This window comes from Stegastes partitus, unplaced genomic scaffold (assembly GCF_000690725.1).
Source record: "Stegastes partitus isolate 25-593 unplaced genomic scaffold, Stegastes_partitus-1.0.2 Scaffold1172, whole genome shotgun sequence".
In the NCBI taxonomy this organism is placed as follows: Eukaryota; Metazoa; Chordata; class Actinopteri; family Pomacentridae; genus Stegastes; species Stegastes partitus.
In genome coordinates, this window is record NW_007578903.1 from 10,485 (window position 1) to 35,245 (window position 24,761).

General features: G+C 40.3%; 2 protein-coding genes across 2 annotated transcripts in view; both read right to left on the reverse strand.

The window, feature by feature from the left end:
- The window catches only part of rasef2 (RAS and EF-hand domain containing 2), a 16,304-nt gene extending 5,262 nt beyond the window's left edge, over window positions 1-11,042 (reverse strand). The window contains exons 1-7 of the mRNA XM_008296967.1: window positions 10,738-11,042; window positions 8,037-8,189; window positions 4,956-5,046; window positions 4,532-4,627; window positions 1,445-1,522; window positions 1,256-1,371; window positions 632-700 (exon numbers count right to left, since the gene is read on the reverse strand). Of these exons, the coding sequence (XP_008295189.1) occupies window positions 632-700; window positions 1,256-1,371; window positions 1,445-1,522; window positions 4,532-4,627; window positions 4,956-5,046; window positions 8,037-8,189; window positions 10,738-11,042 (908 nt within the window). The remainder of the gene's footprint in view (window positions 1-631; window positions 701-1,255; window positions 1,372-1,444; window positions 1,523-4,531; window positions 4,628-4,955; window positions 5,047-8,036; window positions 8,190-10,737) is intronic.
- Window positions 11,043-13,283: 2,241 nt separating this feature from the next.
- sema4ba (sema domain, immunoglobulin domain (Ig), transmembrane domain (TM) and short cytoplasmic domain, (semaphorin) 4Ba) overlaps window positions 13,284-24,761 on the reverse strand; it is a 41,322-nt gene continuing 29,844 nt past the window's right edge. Inside the window, exons 3-15 of the mRNA XM_008296959.1 lie at window positions 24,396-24,556; window positions 24,144-24,206; window positions 23,477-23,575; window positions 22,838-22,949; window positions 22,495-22,611; window positions 22,079-22,236; window positions 19,386-19,567; window positions 18,330-18,480; window positions 17,739-17,949; window positions 17,480-17,595; window positions 16,901-17,058; window positions 16,697-16,788; window positions 13,284-16,491 (exon numbers count right to left, since the gene is read on the reverse strand). Of these exons, the coding sequence (XP_008295181.1) occupies window positions 15,719-16,491; window positions 16,697-16,788; window positions 16,901-17,058; window positions 17,480-17,595; window positions 17,739-17,949; window positions 18,330-18,480; window positions 19,386-19,567; window positions 22,079-22,236; window positions 22,495-22,611; window positions 22,838-22,949; window positions 23,477-23,575; window positions 24,144-24,206; window positions 24,396-24,556 (2,393 nt within the window). The 3' untranslated portion in view covers window positions 13,284-15,718. The remainder of the gene's footprint in view (window positions 16,492-16,696; window positions 16,789-16,900; window positions 17,059-17,479; window positions 17,596-17,738; window positions 17,950-18,329; window positions 18,481-19,385; window positions 19,568-22,078; window positions 22,237-22,494; window positions 22,612-22,837; window positions 22,950-23,476; window positions 23,576-24,143; window positions 24,207-24,395; window positions 24,557-24,761) is intronic.

Here is a 24,761-nt window from a genome sequence, read left to right on the forward strand (position 1 = left end):
CAAATTACAAAAATAAATCAATAAAAGAATGTTTTTTGAAAAGTGGAAATAAAAATAATAAATATAACAGTAATTAATTTAATACTATTTTTTAATTTTATTTTTTAATTTTATTTTTTTTTATCATTTTTATTTTTGATTTATTTTTTAAAACAATTTTTTAAGTTGTTTTTTTAAATGATTTTTTCTTTTTTTTGCTTTTAAAGTGACATTTAATTTAAAGTGACTTTTTCTTTTTTCTGCACACAACGACATTCCTACTGTGCACCTTTATTTGCGCACTTTTCTTTTTCCTTTGCTTTTAAATGTTGCTTTAAATTAAATGTCACTTTAAATGTCGCCTTAAAAGTACAAAAGCAAAATAAATAAATAAATTTAAAAAAAATAATAATTTAAAAAGCAAAAAAATAATACTACATTAATTATTATTGTATTTATTCTTCTTTTAATTTCCACTTTTATCTTTTTTTATACTTTTATTGATTTATTTTTGTAATTTGGCACTCTCACTACTCTATATGGTTGGTAATATATACTATAATCCCTGCATTTGTCATTTAAAATAGTAGTAATAATAATAATTAATAAATAAAATTAGAAGGCAACATCATCGACTCAAAAACAGACTCACTGGAGGATCTGGATCTGACTGGAGTACGACTGGTATTCCATCACCATCCTCTTCAGGTCCTCGGTTTCTCTGTAAAAAACAAAACACTCACATTGTGTTGGACGCTGGATCATATCTTCTGTACATCAGACATGAGCTGAGCTGAAGGCTGCAGAATTCATCTAATAATAATGATGATCACGATTTTGGATTCTCACAATTAAGTGAAAGTCATCAAACGTAATATTCACATGTAAAACGTGCAACTTTCATAGAAAACTTGTAAAGCAGCTGATAAAAAAAATAACTTGGTTCCTTTGGTAAATCGGATGTTAGAACGCCTTTTTTTCCATTTTTTTCAGAGTAATTTTTGGTCACACACCTATCTATGTTGTGTGTGCTGCAGTAAATGAGTGGAACATCTGTAGACTGTAGCGTCTAATGATAAGCAAATGTTCAGCAAGGGGGGTGCTTAGGATACAGCTTCACCTTGGCTCTAAGAGATTTTTAAAGATTTTATTCATTAGCAGGAAAGCAGCTCAACATTAAAGTGAAAGCAGTGCTCTATGTATTTAAATGTAATCAAAACAATTGTGGGTATTATTTAGGTGATAATTGTGCAGCCCTAACTTAGATGGGCTTTACCTTTCATGTTGGGCTTTCTGATCTGCGTACATGTTCTTCAGTTTGTCCAGCTCTGAGTGCAGGATGGCGATGTTTGTCTGGGCCTGCACGAGAGAGCCTCGCAGCTGCTCGTTTTCCTGTGAGGAGATTCAGTCAGTTAAAAAAAATCCATACAACACGCATGTGATTTGTTCAACTAAAATGACTTACCTGTGAGAGATCGCCGATTTGTCTGTTCAGCGCCATCACCTCTTCCTTCGTCTGGTTTAGCTGAGACTCCTCTTGGCTCTTGACAAGAAACATTTAGTTGAACAGTTTACGTTGCTGGTGATAAAATATGTTTTAGCACAGAAAAGAACGGCTGCAGGCAAAGTGTCAGCAGAAAAACTTAAAGATCTGCTGTCCCATCTATCTGCAGAAAGCATGGATCTCCTAAATTAGCTTTTTAAAGAACTGACCAAGACTTAAAGTGAGTGGGACATTTTACAGTATAATAGAAATTTGTCAGTGCTCCCTGTTTCTTACTTCCCTCAAACACATCTTAAGCATGGGTATCGTGTGATCTCTTGGAATTTACTAGTCAACATAAACACAAATACCAACATACTGGCATTAAGTTAACAGTGGCCCACACTGTGTGCTGGATCAGCTGATTCAGATTTAGTCTGGCCTTCATGTACACCATCACCATCTACAGGACGAGGAAAGCAAGTACCACAAGTTGTTCCAAGTGGAGACATCCAGAACTACTTCTCTCTTCTGTTGTTCAAAAACATGTATGTGAAGAACTCCACAAAGCATGTAACTTCAGTACGCCTCCTTCTCAGTACAAGAACACAATTGCATATTTCAACTCTAAATTCTCATGTTCCTGCCGGTGGAAATGCTCTGGCTAAATGCTTTTGTGCACTGTGGTGTATGTGGACCTGCTGAGGTGTGGTTAATGTATAGCACAGCATCAGATTTCATCTATAGAAGCACAATGCAGATGGAACAGGATTCTCAGCTCAAGGACAGCATGTTTTTATAGCACAAAAAGGGCAGGAACACGCTGCTTAATTCACAGCCTTTTGTTGAGCAAGCAGACTGTTTCAACACTCCTGTGCCTTCCTGAGTAACTGCACAGCACAGATTAGTCTTATTCTCAATGTATTCTTTAGTTATAAATCTGAAAGTTCTTGCATTGTTTTGTTTACTCCGTGGTGTGGAGATAGAGAGCAGCATTGTTGACGGATATAGGAGGGAGCTGCCATCTTTGTGACATTAAGTATAATTTCTGTCAACAGATTAACTGTGGAAATGGCTTTTCAAAAAGGTATGTGACTTGAAAAGGGAATGATCATGTCTTTCTTTAACCTGTTGGTCACTATCAACAGTTGTCACATGCACAGGAAATTTGTCAGACAGGAAATCTGTCAGACAAACACACTGCGTGAGCTGACAGATCTTAGTCCTTACATGCTGTGTATGAAGCCACTGTGACCAACCGTAACACCAAGTTTCAGATATTTTAGATGAGGTTTGTATTAGCTCCACTGTGGCATACAGATGAGCTACATTAAGCACATGCAGATGCTCTGTTGCTGCTGTATTTGTGTAATAAAGCTTTCAAAACTGGAGGCTACTGTGACAATGATGGCCCTCTTTTTTTTAAAACAAGATTTTTGCAATCAGTTATTGCACGTGTTAAAACACAAAATCTCCCCATGCAAAAACCAGCAGAGATGGCAGAAGTACTCACATTCTTTACTTAAGTAGAAGTAGAGACACTTGTGTAAAAGTAGACTCTGGTAAAAGTAGAGGTTTAGAAATTTATTATTTAAAAAAAGTTCTAAGCAAACAAAACATGATTGTTTTCATCCTTTAAGAACCTGCACAGTGCTGGTGCAGAGAAAAACATCACTGGACAGTTTTCCATTTCAGCAACATTATAAACATTAAACATTATAATCAACATGGAAACACTCGTCTCTTCAAGACCAACAAAAAATTGTATTAAGCCTCAGCAGAAGCTGGTTCTCAAAGTTCTCTGAATGAAGGCGGACCCTTCTGGATCTGAAAATCAGTCCTGTAGTGCTATAACGCCTCTCGCAGGCAGCTGAGGCAGGCAGTGGTGTGTTGAGCGTCAGGGACAAATTGCACAGAAGTTGAAACAACTAACGAGCCAGTTTAGAGAATGTAAGGAGTAGAAAGTCCAGATATTTGTGTTCAAATGTAGGGATTAAAAGTAAAAAGTCGTCAGAAAAATTAATACTCAAGTAAAGTACAGATACGTGCAAAATCTACTTAAGTACAGTAACAAAGTATTTGTACTTTGTTACTTCCCACCTCTGAAAACCAGCAGTTAAAGATAAAAATGCTGCAGTGAAAATCCCTCATGTCGTGTGGCAGAAAAGCAGGCAGGACAGGAAACAGCATGTGGCTGGGTTGTGAGCTTTGGCTGTTAGAATGGCTCATGGGCACATAAAGCAGTGGTCTTTCAAACTGGCTGTGCACCAGACGGTCTTGTGATTTTGCAGGTCAAACTTCAATCAGATTTAATTCTGGCCAGAACTAATGAGGCGGCGTCTATTCACAACCAGAGGAACAGGTCTTGCCCTGTTCCTCATTTAAATTAATGCCGAGTACATCTCTGACTGATCGCACTTTAAAGCCCCGTTCACGCTGTTGGTCTTCTGTACATACACTTCTAACTGTGCATCTATACAAGCTGTGTGTGGTACGTATTCTAATAAAAAAAAAAAACATAGTATGCTTAAAGCAGAACAAGCCTTGGAAACACATCCATGCCCAGTTGGCATATTCATCTGTCTTAATCTTACTTTCCCTCTGAATTGTCACATCTCTCTCCTCCGTGTCCGAGGTTATTTGCTATTCTGAGTTTTTCTGTGTACTTTTATCCAGCCTGCAAACACGCACCACGACTCTCTCGATGTATAGCTAAACAAAACGGTGTCTTTTTAGTTTACCATTTTTCTGCAAGAATGGAGAAGCAAAATGTGATCACAAGGGGTCACTGGAGACATGTTTGAGATGCATGCTGCTGCCTTGAGTGAACTGCCTCCTTTCTTAGCTTGATCTTGACATATTCTGGATATTTTGTGCATAAAATACAGTTTGTGGATGCAAGATACTACAGATTCTTATGTGCCCTTTGTTTAGAAATGTCAGGAATTTAAACATTTCATCTGTCGGTCTGGCTCATCATGCTTTTCAAGAAATGAAGCTGCAGCTATACATACAGCTGTCTTTCAGGTACAGTGGCTTTTGAAATGTGTTTTGTCTGTGAACACCTACTTTCAGCAGTCTGTCCACTGCGGCATTCAGGTCTGCAACCTCGTTCTCATGCTTTCTCTGCATGGTAGCCGTAATTCCTTCCATTTTCTTCCGCTCCTACAAACACGAAACCAAAGCAGTTAGAGGTGCAGACCGGCTCGGGCCATCAAGAGGGGCTTTCATCTGACTTTACAGAGGCTCTTTGTGAAGAGACATGTAACCTGCTGCTGAGTGCCGCACCAAAAAATGTGCAAGTAGCTCACATAAAAGAATGTGTACCAACTTTTCACTTCAGTGCGACATGAATATATGCTATTCTACATATATGCTTTTTATTATGGGTAAGTCATCTAGCTTCTTATACTTAACTTAGAATTTCTAACAAATGTCAGAGTGAATCCCAGAAACAACTGTCCACTATAAATCCTGTAGGTATCCCACTCACCTCCTCTCTCACCCTCTCCTCTGTTCGAGCAAGTTGTTGTTGTATATCGTCCTCCAGTTCTGCCAGCTGACTGTTGTTTAACTCCTCGGCTCTGTTTGAACAGAAAAGTGCGTTCACATTTTCAGCTGGCAGCCTCACAACTGCTCCATCGAAGTCCAAAAGATTAACACACGGCTAGAATAGAAGTACATTTACCTACTATCCATGTGACAAATCTACCAAGTTCAAACGTGCTGCAGTTGTGGCTGCTCTGCTGCTATCAAACAACACATGAACCAACCGGAGTCGAAGGAGGGGCTGACTTTGAAAAGCAGATTCCACAGGTGTGCTGATCTTTGAAAGGGTGATTTCCTAATTAGATGCTAAAGACATTTAGTTTAGTTTTATGGATAAAATTTTAACATTTATTTCAAACATAGTCAAAACAGACAGGAATTCCCAGTTTACAAAAAGGTTTAAATAAAAGGGCAGGGCAGCACATTTAAGTCTTCCTACTTCCTTGAAGAAAGCATGTCCCCTTCCTCATGCCTTGCACTTACTGAACCACAGAAAGACAAACAAAAAGCTCAGACATACAGTCTTTTCCCACGTGTAGGACTGAAATTCAGTAGTTGATTAAATGTACTTTGTGAGGGATCACCTTACAGGTTTGAAAGGAAACTAATATCTTCCTTAAGCCTTTAAGATAGAAAAACTACGCAGTCAGTGTTCAGCTTGGATATCAGTAAGCACAGTGACAAGTCTTAAAGGGATATTACAGTCCAGTTTCTTTCTTACTGCTGCTGTGCACACAGAACTGACTCAAGGATAATACAGCTGTACGCAAAGGCCTCGGCTAACAACAGTTTTTAAAACTCGATCCCTGCAGTGATCAGATGTTATTACAGTTTTATTGTTTGTTTCACAAAAGTTTGTTGAAAGAATCAAACAGATTTTGGCTTGTGCAAAAGTCTGACTTCATTGCCCTTTTGGGCCTTAATTGACTCATTAGGATTTTTGAGAATTCTTCTTTCCTTGTGATGGCACACAACAAGCATTGGGCTTCTCTAAGCAGCTGACTGAGGAGCTGAACACAAAGCTAACTGATGTCTACAAAGCAGTGGAAGGCTATAAAAGACATCAAAGTGCTTCAAACTAGCAATTTCCATTGTCTAGAATGTAATTTTGAAATGGCAGTTTAGGAAAACTGAATGTCGTGACACGATCAAACCTGAAAAACCAAGAAAACCAATAGAACTGTTTGTATGCTGGGCAGTAAGGAAATGGAAAAACCCCCATGTAGGTGATGCAGGAAGGTTTGGCTGACATGGGAGTGGTGGTTTACTGCTCCACTGTGCATGAAAAGAGTCCTCAAAAGGAAATCTCACCTGGGATCTCCTCACAAAAGTCAGCGTGTGAACCATGCAAAGCAACGTGTGGAGTCTGCAACAAGTGCTTTGGACTGAGAAAGTTTCTTAAAAAAAAAAAAAAAAAGAGCTCCATGGCCACAATCATCAGCTAAGTTTGGGGGAAAGGGAGCAGCGTTTGATTCATCTGCCAACTGTTATGTGTGGGGGCAGAAATATTCGGCATTGGGGTTGTGTGGCAGCCAGTGGCACAGGAAACACTGAACAGATGGACAGATACCACTAAAGAGCAAATTCTGGATGCAAATGTCATGCAGTCTTTCAAGCAATTGAACTTGAAAGGAAGCTGGCTTTCTACAACAGGCCAGTGATCCAAAGCAAACCTCAAGATCCACCACAAATTACATCAAGAAATGCAAACTGAAGCTTCTGGAAAGACCCTTACAGTCTGCTGACTTACACACCAAGACTGAAGAACTGTGGGTAGAGCTTAAACATGTTGCGCCTGCAAGATGGCCGGAAAATAACTCAGAACTTGAAGTGATCTTCTGGGAAGAGTGGGTGAAAATTCACACAGACTCTTAGCTGGATTCAAAAAGTGCTTGCAAGTTGTGATATCCGCCAAAAAAAAAGGATAGAAGGGGGGTATCGACATTGTTGAGTAAACTGGCGCTATTTGGGATTTAATTTATACTATTTTAAAAGCACAACTTGACATCCAAGACAAAGAGTGTGTTGTGGACAACCTCTTGGGCACCCCATTTATACTGATGTATGAGCAATGTCCAATTCCGAATCCCACAAGTGTCTCTGTCTATTTGAGTATAATGGCTGAGGAGCCCGCTGACAGATGGCATAATAAACTGCAGCAACACCAAAGGAGCTCAGTGGCAGTTATGTCTGCATTAATCAGATTTTTTGATATCAAAATGGATTAGATTTCTGCCCAAATCAATAAGAATGGCCACCAAAATCTGCTGGTGGAGCTCAGTTTGGGAAGGATTCATTGTTCATTAGCAACCAGCGGAAGCTATTTGAAGAAAAAAGTTAGTGAGAGACTCACTGAACACTACTCGTGCAGACTTACAAAATCAGTGATGAGCTGTTCTATTTTCTCAGAAGTCTGGTGGAGGCAAAAACAAAAAAGGGGGAGAAAAAAAAACCCTGAATTTCCACTTGAGGCACGACTCCAAGGAAACGGTGCTGCGGCTCCATGTTTGTTGGATGTGCAATCGGGCAAGTCAGCTGTGTATCAATATTGTTTTCCAAGACAAAAAAAAAAAAAAAATCAATAAATGCAGCCTTCAGTCAAGCAGTTTATTTACTCCAGAAGCCACTGGGTTTAACTCTATTCATCCACAAGAGGGCAGCAGGTCACTGCTGGATGCAGTGAAAACAAGGTTTGATTTTAAACAGGACAACCAGGACTTTTTTTAAAAAATTTTAAATTGTAAAGATGAGGACTCACTTTTCAATTAGGTGACGTTGTGTCTCTTTTGAATGCCACGACCGAATGTCATCCCTCCTCATTTACACATTAAATTCACAGAAACCTTGTGTCATCATCATCATTTGCACTTATGCAACATGATGACGATGACTTGCGGCGTACACAACTGGCCATTGCTTACATTCCGTGTCTTTATCACACATATTTTAATCATTCATTTTCGTTCCGTATCACAGGTCATTCGTCGAGAAGTCTACTGATCGGACAAGAAAACTTTTTCCTTACCGCCTCAGACTAGTTTCCAGCTGTTCACACTCCATTCTGTTGTCCAGGCTTTGATTGATCAGAGCGTGGATGATTTCTTCATACGGCTGCAGCAGAGTCATGTTTGCAGAGGAGTGAATGGCCTGGTAAAGATCAGCCAGCTGCTCCCTGAGACTGTAGAGAAGAGAACACATATTTAGAAGAAGCAATCAACAGGTCAGTGGGTCAGTACCACTTCCTTTTCTACCTCACAAAAATACAGCTTTCTAGCATCTAATCCTCCACTTCTTTGGACCTTTGGAGAAAGCTGTGAAAGATGGTAGCATCATCCTAGACAAATAAACCTCAAAACTTTTCAGACACGCAACAAGATCCATCCATCCATCCATTATCGATACACCGCTTAATCCTCACTAGGGTCATGGGGGGCTGGAGTCTATCACAGGGCTACACTGAGAGACAGACAACCAAGCACACTCACATTCACACCTACAGACAATTTAGAATCACCAATTAACCTCACAGGGATGCGAACCGGCGACCTTTGCTGCGAGGCAGCGGTGCTAACCACCGAGCCACCTTGCAGCCCCCTCAACATGATCCATTGTGGTACAAATGGGACAAAAAGAGGTACAGCCTTTGAGGTATTGATACGGGTCGTATGGAGTTGTCCTGAGGTGTGTGTTAGGCTTGTTTTGGCTCATCACACAGATGCACAATTAGACTGGGAGAGTTTGGAGACCAGGTCAATGCCATGGGCTCTTTGTCATGCTCCTCTAACCACCCCTGAGCAGATCCTATTGTGTGGCTGGGTGTATTGTGGTGCTGGGGAAGGCAACAGCCATGGGATACGTGTATACTAGCACATATATCACACATTTTAAACTTGCAGCTTGAATTGTTGTCATCATCAACTCACCTATTAACTTTGTCATAAATAAACTTTCAAGCAAAAATAATGCATTGAGCAAGTCTACTGCCACTATAGGTAAAGACAGTAAGCTGGCACGTTTCACAATCAGTGTCTAAAAGCTATTAATGATGCCTTGTGTTTGATATTTTCTGGTTTCAACATATCCACCTGTGTTACGAAATGTCGCCTCTTCAAAAATAAAACATTCACCAACTATAGATAACATATCTACAGTAGCTGCCGTTTTAGTAAATATACTTAAACTAATGCAGGCTAAAACAAAAACCTCATCCCCATGTTGTTAAAAAAGAGATGCACTTATTCAACTTCAGAGAAACGTCAGAGATTGTGATTTAGATCAGTGGTTCTCTAACTTTTTGAGCCACGACCCCCCCAAGATAACACAAGTTTGTATTCGTGACACCCCAGTTTGAATTTTTAATATGGCATGAGTAATAACTTTGGTGTTCATGCATTAAAAATTAATGTGTTAATTCCAAGGATTAATCTCTATACATTAACACTTTCATTTTCTTTTGAATGAATGAATGAACTGAATTTATTTCGAACAAATGAAAGGGAAAAAAAACATAAAAACAACAAGACAACGACAAACAAGTTCAAAAAAGGAGTGGGAAGAAGTATACACTTAAGTTTGACAGCCATAATACAAATTCATTTGATAAATGTAGGCTTGTTCTTTCTTTTTTGTTTTTTTCTTTTACAATGATCTGGTGACCCCCTTAAATTATCTTTGGACCCCCATGAGGGTCCCAACCCCCAGTTTGAGAACCACTGATTTAGATAACACTACAATGAGGTGTTTCTATGATTTTAGCCACCTCATATATATATAAAAATAAAATGTCTAAAAAGTTTAACAGTAATCTGACTAAAACTACAACGAACTAAATGTCCACTTTAAGGTCAGTTTCCTGGGTTTTCATTCGACTAAGACAATAAAGTTGACCCAATTCCACCCACTGAAGAAGGAAATGTTTTGTATGTAGAGGTAATTTACTATTTTAATTTCTCGTATTTAGTAAACGAACAGTTTTAGTTATGACTGTAAACGCTGTGCGTGTCATTTAAAGAAGTGAAGTTACTTCTTTTTTTATGACTAATGTGTACTTTGGGATGGAGCCCTCGACTCCTGATGTGTATTTTATATTTTGTTTGTCCGGTTTATGAGTCACCAGGACTGAATGACAGGCTTAAAAATTATGTAACAAATTCGCTTTTGGGCTAATAAAGTTATTTATATTATTAGAATTTAGAATTAAAAAGCCAGGGGACATTTTCCCAGCGCAGTTGTTGATGTTAGCTAACAGTTAGCTAACAATTAGCTAATGTCCAGTAGCAGCAGCAGTAGCTCCTGGAGGTAACAAGTTCAAAAAAGGAGTGGGAAGAAGTATACACTTAAATTTTGACAGCCCTAATACAAATTTATCTGATAAATGTAGGACTTTTTTTTGTTTTTTTTTTCTTACAATGATCTGGCGACCCCCTGAAATTTTCTTAGGACCCCCATGAGGGTCCCAAACCCCAGTTTGAGAACCACTGATTTAAATAACACTACAATGAGGAGTTTCTATGATTTTAGCCACCTCTTATGTAATAATAAAATGTCTAAAAAGTTTGAACAGTAATTTGACGAAAACTTAAGGTCTATTTCTTGGGTTTTTATTCGACTTTTATTCCCAAAGCAGGCTTTAATATTAGCTAACAGTTAGCTAACAATTAGCTAACGTCCAGTAGCCACAGCAGCAGTAGCCGTTAGCTCCCGGAGGTAACTTCAGGTGACTTTACCTGTCCGAGAGGAGACACTCCGCATCTATCCGACTCACAAACTCTTCCCACGGACTGCCTGAGCTTTGGGAAGCCCCGGAGCCAAAAGACGCCAGATTCAGAGTCTCGGAAACCTCCTGAAACCTGGACGCGAACCTGTTGAAGTCGATGTATCCGAGTTCGCTCGCGTCGAACTTGTCGAACAGAGTTTGGGTCTCGGCTTCGGGGACGCCGAGCTCCCGGCAGACCACCGTGAAGTCCTCGTACTCGATCGCACCGGACTTGTTCACGTCGCAGGCAGAGAAGAGCCTCCGGAGTTCAGCCATAGTTAGTGATTAAAAAAAAAAAACCATAACGTATAAAAAATGTTAAAACTTTAAAGCCCGGCTCTCCTCCCGGACTGACCGCAGCTGCGTAAACTAACAGCCTCTATCAGTCAAATGCGGGCGCACACCGGGGCTGCAGCTGATTGGTCCAGACATCAATGTGGGCGGGATGTCAGCCTAAATCAGTGTGCCACTTCCTACCTGGAGCTCCTGCAGGTTGGTAGTTATGATGCTTGGTGTGGAGGCTGGTGTCATGCATGTGTGCTGGGAAGCTGTCACAGTGCCTCTGTTTGCCTTTAAGGTGTGTGGAGCATGTGAGGGTTTTATCAGGTTCACTGCTCTTTGTTCATCTGGGTTTACAGAGTAGGCTTCTGGTTCCACCCTGAGATATTAAAACTGCAGGAAAATACACTTAAAAGCACTAAAATCTCAACATCCACCTGCATAAAATGAAATGTTTACCAACTGGAGATAACATTTATATTTACAGTGGTCCTCAAATGTGTTCACACCCTTCCATTAAAGAAAAGGCAAAATTCATAATAGTCACTTAAATAACTTGAAACTGAAAAAAGTAATAATAAATAAAAATTTGCTAAATTATAATGTAGTGAAATAAGACATTGCTTTTGAATTGTGGTTAAAAAGAATTCTTAAAAAAAAAAAAAGAAATCAGAGCACTTTGCTGATGAGCAGTGGACCAAAATCAAAATACCTGCCAACAGGTGCAGAAGTCTGATTGAGAGTTACAGAAAACACTTGATTGCAGTGATTGGCTCAAAGGGTTGTTCAAGAAAATATTAGTTTATAGGTCCTATCATGCCAGGTTGCTTGCTTTTTTAAATTAAAAATTTAAAAAAACATTTTTTTAGAAATATTTCAGTTGAACCACAATTCAAAAGCAATGTCATGATTTTAATTCATTTTTTATTTATTATTACTTTTTTCAGTTTCAGCTTATTTCAGTGACAGCTGTTTTTTTCCTTCTTTTATGGGAGGGTATGAATACATTTGAGGACGACTGTAGATACACCCAAGCAAAACTAATGCAGACTAAAATAAAAGCTAAAATAAAAAGGAGACCCACATATTCAAGTTCACAGGGTTTTAGAAAACACCACATTGAGAGGTGTTTCTACTATTTTATCCTTCAAGTTTATACTATTAAATAGGACTGTCTGAACAGCAGAGTAGATTTTGCAGGTATCTGTACTTTATGTGAGTATTAATTTTTCTGATGACTTTTTACTTTTACTCCCTACATTTGAACACAAATATCTGGACTTTCTACTCCTTACATTCTCTAAACTGGCTCGTTACTTGTTTCAACCTCCGTGGATGACGACATGACGTAACAACAAACGTCTTTATCTTTCCCAGCAGCGTGCCATTAGTCCCTGCAGCTCAACACACCACTGCCTGCCTCAGCTGCCTGCGAGAGGCTTTTCAGCACTGCAGGACTGATTTTCAGACCCAAAAGGACCCGTCTTCATTCAGAGAACTTTGAGAACCAGCTTCTGCTGAGACTCAATAAAAGATTTTGGTAGTCTTGAAGAGACGAGTGTTTCCATGTTGATTATTATGTTTAATGTTCATAATGTTGCTGAAATAGAAAACTGTCCAGTGATGTTTTTCTCTGTACCAGCACTGTGCAGGTTCTTAAAGGATGAAAACAATCCTATTTTGTGTGCTTAAAACTTTTTTTCATTTTTCAGAGTTATCAAAAGAGGCATCATGTATCATCGAAGCTAAAAATTCATTTTTACTTTTGTACTTAAGTAAATTTCTGAACCTGTACTTTTTTACTTTTACTTGAGTAAAGGAGTTGAATCAGTACTTCTACTTTTACCAGAGTCTATTTTTACACAAGTATCTCTACTTCTACTTAAGTGCCATCTCTGCTGAACAGCGGAAGACACGTTTTAGCTTCTTAAATCACGAGCCATTCAAATAATAAAAAAAAAAAATTATCCATTTTATCTTTATTTGAAAAATTAAAATAAAGTGCTTTTATATACAATACAAAAAAAGGAAACAAAAAAAAAACAGTAGTGATGTATGATACAAAAAAATACAATTCACAATATTTTTTACATTGGCAGCTGAATTTACAAAACAATTTTACATAAAAACTCGTTTACTTACAATATGACAAGAGTCTGAGCAACTTGTACTGTCACAAATAGAAGGCCTGACTATAGTGGTTTCATTAAGAGAGAGCAGACAACGATACTTCCACTGTGGCGTTAATAGTTTAGGCTTGTGGTCAAAAAAAAAAAATTGTTCAGTACCTGCACATATTTGACTAAAACACTGCCACTTTGTATTTGTTCTGCACTTAGCGGGTTTTTTTAAAATATTGTTCGGATGACAGCCGCTTCACCAAAAGCTGCCACTTTGTGTTGATGTGTTTAATAACAGTCAAAGCATGAGTCTTTCATACTGCATGATGTGATTATAGCTGACCAGTCTTTGAATTTCATTTCTGCAGTGCCATTTACAGGAACATAAATACTAATGCTTATATATAGAATTCATTATTTAAAAATAAAAAATAAAAAATAAATCAACCAGTGGTTATTTATGTACTACAGTTGAAGAATAAAATTTAGTCCCTGACTGAGGTTGAAGCCACCCTAACAAAAAAAATACAATAAAAAAAAAAACACCTCATGAGCACATATTGTACAACATTGACACTATTAAATTACATGTTTTCATGGTTGTCACGTGTTCCTAAGCATGGCCAGTCCTGTCACACCTACAGTGTAGCATTTGACTCTACAGCACTACTACCTGGTTAGTTTATCATCCCAAGAGGCACGTCTCTTGATTATTATTTCAGAAGGCATTATCCATTTTCCTCCTCCCCCCCCAAGGCAGATTTGTAATCAAATCCATTACCTGCAATGTAGTAAGGCTTTTTTAACATCATGTGCAAATCCCACGCATTCGGAGTCAAGTTGTATGCCTTCCCTTTACGTCGTGAAATCTCAATTTTACTGGCCGCGTCACAATATTAGAGCCAAACGATGTAAAAAAAAAATTATTGTGTGACATGAAAAATGCTTTCAAGTTATCACCTCGCTCAGAAATTTGGTGTAGTTTAGATTTCTGCATAAGGAGATGAGCTGTTTATTACTGGATGAAAGTTATTGCTGCTATGGTTGCCTTTGAAACCATTTAAGCAAGCAGAGGCTATTTTCTTCTATTCATTAACACTCATCAGTTAATATTAATATCAAAGGTGAGGCTATACAGGTGTGTGTTATTTAAATCGGATTATGAATAGGTGTAGTATTCTAATACATTTTTTTCTTCCCTTTTGAGGATAGATATTTAACACATTAAAGAATGACAATGAGAAATGCCTCTCTGCAAAGTAAACATTTGGCCACATAATCATAATAAATATTTATAACCTTTTCGCTGCAATAAATCAACCGCCACAGATTTACATCACCGCGCTGGAACCTCGTCTCTTATCGTCTGTTTTCGTCATGCCAGCCTTTCAGAGTTTCTTTATCTATCCTTCCTGTAAAAATGGCTAAAAAATCTCTTGCATACTTACAGTTAGTGTAATGAGTGAGTGTGTGTGTGTGTGTGGGTGTGTGTTTGCAGTGCCACAGATCCTAAAGCAATTAACAGCGCCAACACCTTTGTGCTTACTCAGTCTCAAGGTGAGGTTTTTCTCGGTGTTTACCTCACTTCACATTATTTGCTTTGCATAGGCTGCCTATCTCATGAAGAACAGCATGATAATACCTGGAATGGAGCTTTTCCCTCCTTTATCGCGTCGGGTGAAAGAAAACTCCTCCTCAGAGAAATATTTATAACCCAGTAACGATCGCAATACTTAGAATATTTGTATCTTCATCCGTGACTATATAATATTTTTCTTTCCTTGGTATGTAGTGATTGAGGTGGTAAGAGTTTCTGCACCATTTACACTGAGGTGATTCCTAGTTGTGTTTTCTACCACGTTATAAATCTCCTTGATCACGCTTTTCAATCTCTTCTTATTTTTTTTCTTGCTGTGTTATATTTGAAATCATACTCGTGTGAAACTGCGACAGGACTTTTTTTTTGTTTCTTGGCCGTCACTGACTTGTGTTAGTGTTTACCTTGCTACAGTACAGTACATAGTGCATAGCCTCAGCGAAGGGTAGACTCTTACCAGATGACAGAATGAAAATAAAACAGCAAACACTGTGTCAGCCGTGTCTGGCAATATGTTCACTCTGCGTTTCGGAGCATCGCCGGTATATATATATATATATATATATTATGGACGGACTGAGAAAGCAATGCTCTGAAATTCCATCTCTAAATCATGGTTGCGGTGCCACCTCTACGCTCGTTACATTCCCGTGAGCTGTGTGTGAAAGCGTCAAAAAAGTCTCTGAAGGCAAACTGGAACTTTTCCTCAGTGTGCTTCAAATGCACTTGAATAAGAGGGTGAGAGGAAAATAAAATGAAATGCACATGGACCACAGACGCAGAACGAAATAAAAGAAAAAAAAAAGAAGGAAAAAGACAAAGTGCAAAATCTGTGTAATGAAATGTCTGTCGGCGAGAGTGCTGCTCTTCCCTCTTATAATGTTTTGTCTTTCTCAACAAGTGCACTCTTTCCTTTGATTTCAAATTGAGTCACTCCATTTAAGATGAAGCCGGCCTCACACTATCGAGTCTTTAATCTCGGAGCCCAGTCTGACTCGTGGCCGTGGGCATGTGGGAGAGATCTCTACGTGGCTCTCTCTCAAGTTCAGAGGCCTCTTCTCCGACTCTGAGAAGCTCTTGCTGTTGTCGGGCGACGAGCACTCGTGCGGCGGAGTGCTGCAGATGTAGTTGTCATTAAGGGTCTGGTACCCCTTATGATCTGACACCGATGCTGTGACTGTGTTGCCGTTGAGAGGCAAGTTCTCAGCTGGTTTCCCCACTATTCGGGGTTTCTTCTGCTGCATGTTTGGGCACTCTCCCTCCTTGAGCATGGACTTCATGTGGTCGCGATTCCTGTACACCACAAACAGGGAGAAGACCACGAGAGAAAAGGCCAGGAGGGCGCACACCACGATCAGCTCGTTCCAGTAGGTCTTGGTGTTGATCTGAGGGGAGCGGGTCTCTCCTGGCAGGATGATAAAGTCTTCTTGGTGGATCTTAGGGGTGCGTGAGCGGCCCGTCAGGGTGGTGCTCTCCTGCTTGGCCTCGCCTCTCACACAGTAGTTAGCCAGCAGCTGTCTGAAGCCTTCCTCCACTGACCAGCACTCGTAGGTTTCCTGCTTGTCAGCTTGAGCCACCACCACCAGTCCCCCTTCTGGACTTGGGTAATGGAAGTGACCTGCGCTCTCGCTGAACTCCCACCTCCTTTCTGCCAAATTAGAGCGCAGCTTGCAAGGCAGCACTTTGAACGTGTTGGCTGGGATAATGATCACCTGGCACGACGACATTCCTGTCGAGAGGCAAAGCGGAGACAGATCGAGTCAGATATTGCATGAAATGAACTGCACCGCCTTATCTGGTGCAGAATTCATAATAATAACGGTTCGACACAATGAGCATATTTTAATCAACACTCAATTTGACAAGCAAGGCATGGAAGAAGTGAGTGCTGCTCGGTAAATCTCTGACAGGTTAGAGAAAGGGAGTTCACATACGTGTAGGTGGAGGTTTAGCAAACCGTGGGTTTGGCACAGTCTTGTTGCAAATAGCTGATGTGTCTGCTTCATCTACATCCTGCTGCCAGGCACTGAAACACATACACTTAATTAGAAAGTGCGATTTTAAATCTAATGTTTACGTATCTTAGAAAGCTTTAGTTGCTCAAATGTTTGTAGATTTGTGTGCAGGGGGATACATACTTGCTTGGCGGAGAACGCCTGACATCTACACACTGCCTCCCGTTCCAGCCACAGTAAGGATCCCTGGAGAGGACGCACTCCCCGCAGCTCTGATAATTAGTGCAGTTAGCTACCGGGACCTCCACCAGTTCAGAGAAAGAGGAAACATAAAGCTGACCCTGTGGAGGAGAGATGGCAAAGCAGGGGACAGACAGGAAATGCCCCAAATTCAGATACTAGGTTACCATTTTCATCTAAAGTCTTCCCTTTCTGACCCTCATCTAAATATAGCATACTTTCTTTCAAGCATTTTGAGAGGAATTTTTCACCCTGGTGTACAAATCTAAGCAAATACATGCCAGGATTCAGGATGTGTCACAAATCCAGCTGTTAAAACCCCAGCTGTTTGCAGATCCCCTGAGAGAAAGTTGCATGTAATTAGCTCATTAAACACGAGGTTTGCTTTAGGCTGTGACTCTTAATGGCTCATGGAATCCCTAAACTGCCAATAAATGAATTTACTGAGCTTATTAGCTCACACCACGAGAAAGCTCTGCAAATGTAATTGGACTGAATTTCTTTCTGAGCACTCCACTCTACCTTTTCAGTGTCCAGTTCAATGTGTTGCACCGGTTGGGCGTCGCGGAAGAGCACCATCTCCTCAATGATGTGCATCTTGTTGTTGACATTAATGGCTTTGTGGAGTCTCCCATCATCTAGAAAAGACACGGTTCAGCTTGAAATTAGATTACAGTCTTTGTGAATGTTGAGAAATGCGAGTTGTGTATACAGCAGGGTGACACAAAGGGGCCGATGATTGTGTTTGTGTGGTTTTTAGAGTGAGTGGGAAGTCCTTTACCTGTACCGATGAAGAGCACATTATAGGCCTTTTTAGCCGCCTGGACTCGATGGACAGCAATCTGAGTATAGCGAACATTGCGTTTCAAGAGAAGAGGCTGGCTGCGGATTACGCTGTCCATCAGGAAGTGGTCTTTGACAAAATTCAGGACCTTGTCTGGCATGTGCAGCGAGGAGGAGATGCCCTCTTCTCTGGCAGCGTTGGTGATACACTGTGGAGGCAAAACGTCACGTCACCTTTTCACATAGTGTACACTCCGCTCACACCGGATAATAACACCGACTGAGGTTGTACAGCACCTCTTTGTTTGTTTGTTTATTTGTATGTTTTTATATATTTCACAGATTCAGCTGCCAGGAAATGAAAGCCACAGCGGTTTGATAAGAATCATGTTATTTTAGAGTGGGGCTGGAGTGGCGCCAGCTTGACAGATATCTGCTCAAGCTTTGATCACCAGTCAAATTGAGGACATGACTGATGAGCAGACAGGAACATCTGAAACCCCTCATGGAGCTGATAAGACATGCTGCTGTGTGCTGTCATGTATGTGTCTGCGGCTTCTCCAGCAGAGGGCAGCAGGCGAGCACTCACCGCTCCAGGCCGAGGCTCTGGGACCGCATGGTTGAACGTGTACCACTGTTGAGTCTCTCGGTTGACTTCACGATATCGCCCGTTGAAAGCCTTTTCCACCTGCTCCATAGTGAAGGAGCACACTGCAGAGCTTCCCGATGCTCCCTTGTACCTTTATAAGACATAAGCAAGAATCTCAACAACACTGACTCATAGTTTGTTTTATTTAATTGAAATAATATAGAACATTTTGAATGTAAATGAGTCTAAATTCCCCCAGAAGAACCCCATAGCTCAGAAGAGTTTTGAAAGAAATCACCAAATGTCATGTTTTATTTCATGAATGAACTGTTTAAATAAATTTCTAATTTCTCCTCCCTCCTGGACATCTCACTTTAAATCTGTTAAACTTTCATGAACACTGCCATGTATGTGTGTGAGGAACTATCTTTAAAAATATATTGTCTAAAAAATATATCAGAATCAGCCTTAAAGACCCCCTTTTGTAAGCATCAAGTTTCTTTTCTTTTTTTTTCTTACCTTGTTAACATGTTTAAATGGTATTTGTCATATGCTATAAGACATATGACTATAAAAAGTAGTGGCATGGCAGAGCACTTCTGCATTGTTTGAGCAGAGTTGTAGGTGAGCTGGTGTGCTCGAGCTGATGTCGAGCTTGATTTGCACATTTTAGAGGAAACGATGTAAAGTTACATCCATGCCACTTTAAGGCAGTAGGCGCTGTTTTCATTTAAATATATATACAAAGATATAGAAATATAAGAATATATTATAAGTTAGTTTTTTTTTTATACACAGAGATCAGTTTTAGGGTTTTATTGAGTGACTGGAGAGAGATTATAGAAAACCCAGCGAGTGCATATAACCGCATCTGGCAAATTCCCAAAAACATTTTAGAGAAGCCTTGTGTTCTCTGAAGTGAATATGGCCAGACTTTGGTTTTGATCACATTTTATACTATACCCTATTCAAAGAGACATTTATTTAAGACTCACATGTCTTTACGGTATCAAAACATGCAGTTGGTAATGTGCTAAAGTCAAAGTTGGTTCTCACCACTGAGATGTGAACACTCCATAAAACACAGTGTTCTTCCAGTCCTCCGGGTTGGGCGTGAGCACAAACATGTCTTGGATTATGTTGAAAGGGAAGCCATCGTCAGGCAGCGAGCACAAGAGCTGAGCCTTCAGGAAAGTCGTCCATTTCTTCTGCAGCACCCTCTCACCTCCGATGTCACCCTGCAACACAATTATTTTGGGGTTGGAGCCTTTTCAACTTGAGAGCAGTGGAGGTTGCAACAATCTAACACTGACACCTGTGGTTACTCACAATTCCTCGGCACAGTTTGATTCACAAGTGTGATTTAGTGGGATCTGACAGGCCTGTGTGGCTGACATCATGAAACTATGATATGCACCATACAACACAGTGCAGATTGTACATCAGATGATTTTAGAAAAAGAATTCTGTCATCTTTATTTACCTCCTTCATGTCAAAAACAGAAAGAAAGCGCCGTGTCCAAAGGTAAAGCTGTTTAAATTGATGTAATTGAAAGCATTAACCTCCTATAGTAAAACCATAATGAGCTAAGTCAATTGTGCCGGCAACACAGATATACCCCGAGGCAGCAGACTTCTAGGTCATGAAAACAATATACATCATCACAACTGGCATAGATAAAAAACACTCGGGGCTTAGAGGAGGGCAAATGCTTTTAAATGAAAAAGAAAAAGAAGCAATGCTCCCCGACAATCCTTCTTCACTGACACTACCGCTGTGATTCAGCGCCTTTGGCACAAGCCTTCAAAAGGCTACGAGTGGCACGGGGCCTCCTTGACATGCAGACTAATTTGGCTACGCAGATTTTATGATAAGATATCGGCACAAGTTAGAGGGCAACTGCATCTTTAAGCCTCAGCGTGGAAGTGATTTAGAGTGATTTACAGTGACTGTTTAACAAATTATATTCCACAAAGATTTGCAGGTCTCAGGAAGGTGGCTATAGATGAAGAGCTAAACCAAAGAGCTTACGTAGGTTTTTTACAAAGACACGGTGTTTAAAGAGAGGATGACCACAAAGTCTGTTTATCATGGAGCTAACAAGATGAAAGGTAGCTGTTGTAAGCAGTTTTCAGAGACCAAAGAGAAACACTAAATGATCTAAAGTATCTAAAATCCTTTAACATTAAGCTTTAATTGCGTCCACTTTAGTATTACATTAATCAGAGGAAATGGCAGCAGCGGACGGGAAGGGAAATGACACATGACCAATACTGAGCTTCTGAAGCAATTACTTATTGTAGTAACCCAGGCAGATAATGAGCAACATAGATATTCCCTGGTCCTTCTGGCTGAACCTAGTTTTATAATTCAATGCCACTGTGAGCTTAAACTGACTTCTGAATAATTGAAGCAAATGCATCCCATTCATTAATCTGCTGTAAAAGCATCCCTTGTTCAAAAGGCTGTTCAAAAAGCCATGAACATGGCAGCCAGTAATGGCTTCTTTCCGGGAAACGAAACAATGCTGCAAATGAGAACATGCTTTGTTTTGTTTGTTTGCGGCAAAACATTGTTTACCATTCCATAGTTAGCCTCCATGAAGTGGGATCTGTGTACTAAACACCTGAATATACAACAGAGATGGGAGCTGCAGCTGACACAGTGAGTCAAACAGGATTCAGAGACATGAGGAGAAAGACTGGACTTACATCGTTTGTTTGAACTATAATATTACCAAAAGCAATGATACCATCTACTTACTGAGCCTCATTTTAAAGCTTCATTATTTTTGAACATTTTACACTTGTTTTTTGCTCTGGAAGCACACTCCCAATAGCTGACACAGTATTGCTGATTTCCTTTTGGGTCATCTGTGCCAAGAAGACTTTATATCCAGCACAGATTTTTAACTGTATGTGAGAAAACCCATCATCAGTGTGCTACATGAGTCAGTGTTTGTAGAACTGTAACCTGAAATGTTTGTTTTAAACTAAATGTATGGAAAAACTGAGTAGACAACTGCATGGTGATTATAAAAATAATCATAAGCAGTGTCCGACTGTGAAACAGCCCCGTGTGATTCACAGCTGGGCTTCCTACGGCACCACCTCACACTGTCAGCTCGTGTTTTCCATTCCCCTCAGTGATAAACGTGATTGTTTTCAAAGAGACAAGCAGCAGTGTGATCTGGAGAACCGGCTCGGTTGTTGCATTATTAATATTGAGAAAACCCTAAAAATAATGAACAAATACAGCGTGAGGTTGGCATTTTAGTTTCAAAGGCTTGAAGCATTGCAGCAGGTGATAAACCTTTTTTTTGCACACAGATCTTGAGCTACAGTAATCCCAAGCCATTTTTAGTTGGCTACAGAATCCTGTTTGAGCACAAATATTTGGTGAAACATGATAAGAATCTAGAGAGAGGATTTGGAGTAAAAGAATCAAACAGGGAGAAACGTGCAGAAGAAATGTTATTCTGTACCAGGAGCTCCTGCGTCACTGCCCAGAAGGACTGTGAGCTATACAAGACGTATTTGAGCTGTAAGCAGCTTTCAGAAGACTACCTACATGCCTCTATAGGAGCAAGCGCTGAGCACAAACGCACATGAAATGCACAAACACACAAATAAACCCCTTTCCTGGTTTGATAGATTCCTATAGAGATGGTGGGGGTAGATGTTGCTCAAGGGTAAAAAAAAAAAAAAAGCCTCTTTAGATGGACTATCTGCCTTCAAGCATCACTCACCTTACACACGCGAGCAATGCGTGACACAATGGTGTTGTCAAAGAAATCAAACTCCTTCCCTGCTTCGCTGAAGAAGAAGTAAATCTTATCATCATCGCCCACTGGGTTACCCTTGGGCAGACTCTCCTGTATGTAGGCAGAGCCAACAAAGGCTGGATCTGAAAGGAAACCAACAATACTGTCACACTGGGATCAAGGACAGACGTCCCTATTCCCTCCGACATCAGCGCACTAAATGGAGTCCAGCTGTAACAAGGGCTGACAGATTGCAGGTAAACACTTTTCATATACAAAATCTCGAATGGTTTGGCACGAATGTCATTTTTCGATATACGATGTGATGTTAAATAATATATCTAATTTTGATCAAGTGCAGACATATTGAAAGTCATTGCCTTCCAGCCAGAGCGCTGTACCTTGGAGCCAGTTGAGTGAGTTTTCTGTTTTTAGCGCAGTTCCTTGGCTTAGACTCTTGTAAATGATGGGTTCATTTCCTTGGAAATTACTGACTGTACCGGCATACAGCTCTCCATCTGCAACACAGTGAAGAAGACCAGCATAATCACAGTACTTATCACAAGGGAACGGGCTTCTGCGTCATACACAGTAATGAAATCCAAAGGTTATGCCCCAGTTTGTCTCTATATCAACCACATGCGCCTTGCTATACTTTACTGATCCCCACAGTGGCTTCCATAAATCAGAACATTTAACAAAGCCCGATTTTTATCATCAGCTGACAGCCATTGTGAGACCTACCAGCCATGATGGCAGTGGACTTGTATTCAGGGTTGAATGGGCAGCGGCTCCGTCCATCCTCTGTAACAATCTCACCGGTATCACTCTTGACAAGGGAGAAGTCTGCGGTGTTCTGGAGGAAACACACACACCACATGTCACATGCTCAGTGGAAAAACTAGAGCTGTAACCTGCTCCGACAGTGACCTCAGTGGAAAGGTGGGCAGTGAGTCGGAGTCGAAGTTGAAGCGCGGGTCAGCTGTGTTTGTTTGTTATGGATTGTTGTAAAAGGCCTTTAAAGATTTGTAGAAAAGGATTAAAAACCAGTCTGATTCTGATATAATCCGATTGCATGCATCAAATATTTTGATCCATTTCCCATGGGCACAGGAGATAATAAAATTATGCACTTATATTGTATCTAGCTGGGTAGAGCCTCCGCCAGACTGCTAAGTGAGTTGAGCGGCAGGAAGCAACATGCATCAGATCTCTTCCTCTAGAATCTAATAACCAAAGCAGATACAAAGTCCTGCACAAGGGGTAATCAATTTTTCTTTACGGAAAAAAAAGGAAAGACACAAGGCACTGTTTTTGAGATCCTCATGAAACAAGACATGTAAGTACAGAGAGCGCAACAACATGTTTCATGCGAACACTTACTATGTAAGCGCAGATGGGGCTGAAGGCGTACGTTCCACACACGTACAGATGAGTGCTGTTCATACGTAGTAAAATCTTGATGTAGTTGAAGCAATCCGTCTGTATCGGAAACAGAGATGCGGTTAGTGACGAGGCTGTATGTATTTAAAAACTGACAAGGTCTGGATTTGATCAGTTTTACCAAACAGATTTTTTTCAAAGTGCTTTTTCATCCCACTAACCAAAAGTCATTTTACTGCCTGTCTTGAGGCATTGGAGTTTATAGAAGCCTATTAGAAAGTGAAGATTAAAGTGTGAGAAAACACACACGCACACAAATGATCTGCAGATGCACCAGTAGTTTACAGAATTGTCAAATGAGGGTTGGCACTGAAAATAAAATAAAAAAACAGGTTCCTTCTGCTAATGTGTTTCCATTTACCAAAGGTTGCAGGTCTGTATGTTTAAGTGGAGGTGGAGCAGGCTGACAAAAGGAGGAGTGTAATAGAGGAAAAGTGTGTTTGAAAGCAAAGGAAAAATCCATTGTGGTAAGATGGAAAGTTACAACTTGACAGGAAATGTCCAGGGTTCTGCCCTGCGTCTGTTTCCCATAATGGTCAACTTAACCAACGAGGCAAACCTGCAGTTATGTAAATAATGTTTCAGCCATGCGAGTTCAGCTACTTGCCTGCAGGTCTTTGCCTTTGAAACTGCACTCGTCTCTCTTCTTCTCTGGAGTTTTCCATGTGAGCTGCAGGAAAGAAACACCGTCAGACTCCACTGTAGGTATGATACGCTGAGGTGTGTTATATTGGTCTCCTGGGATCATATCATATTTATTACCATATTAATATAGTACCTCTGGGATCCTATTATAACTACATTCATATTGATACAGTATATATATGGTATTGCAGTTTAGAGGCACACTGGCTCTTACGTTTCTTTGCAGCCTGACTGCGCTGATATCAGAGAGGTTGAGAGCGTAAAGAACCTCCCGAGCGCCGACATACAGCATGTTGTCTTCGCTGCTGAGAAGGAGGGACGTGTAGTTGAAAACCCCGCTGACTGAGAAACCTCTGGTCGTCCTCTCCCTCGCATCTAGACAGGAACAGACACAGAAGATGATTTAATTCATTAATTAATCCGTCCAGTTTGCACAGAGGGTGTCATTCAGCACATTATAAAGCTTCAAAACAATTACATGCTGTTGAAGATAGAAAAACGACTACAGGTACTTGAATATGCAAATAAATGCATTTTGAAGATGTTCTTGCGTGTGCTCACAATATTGATGAACAGCACA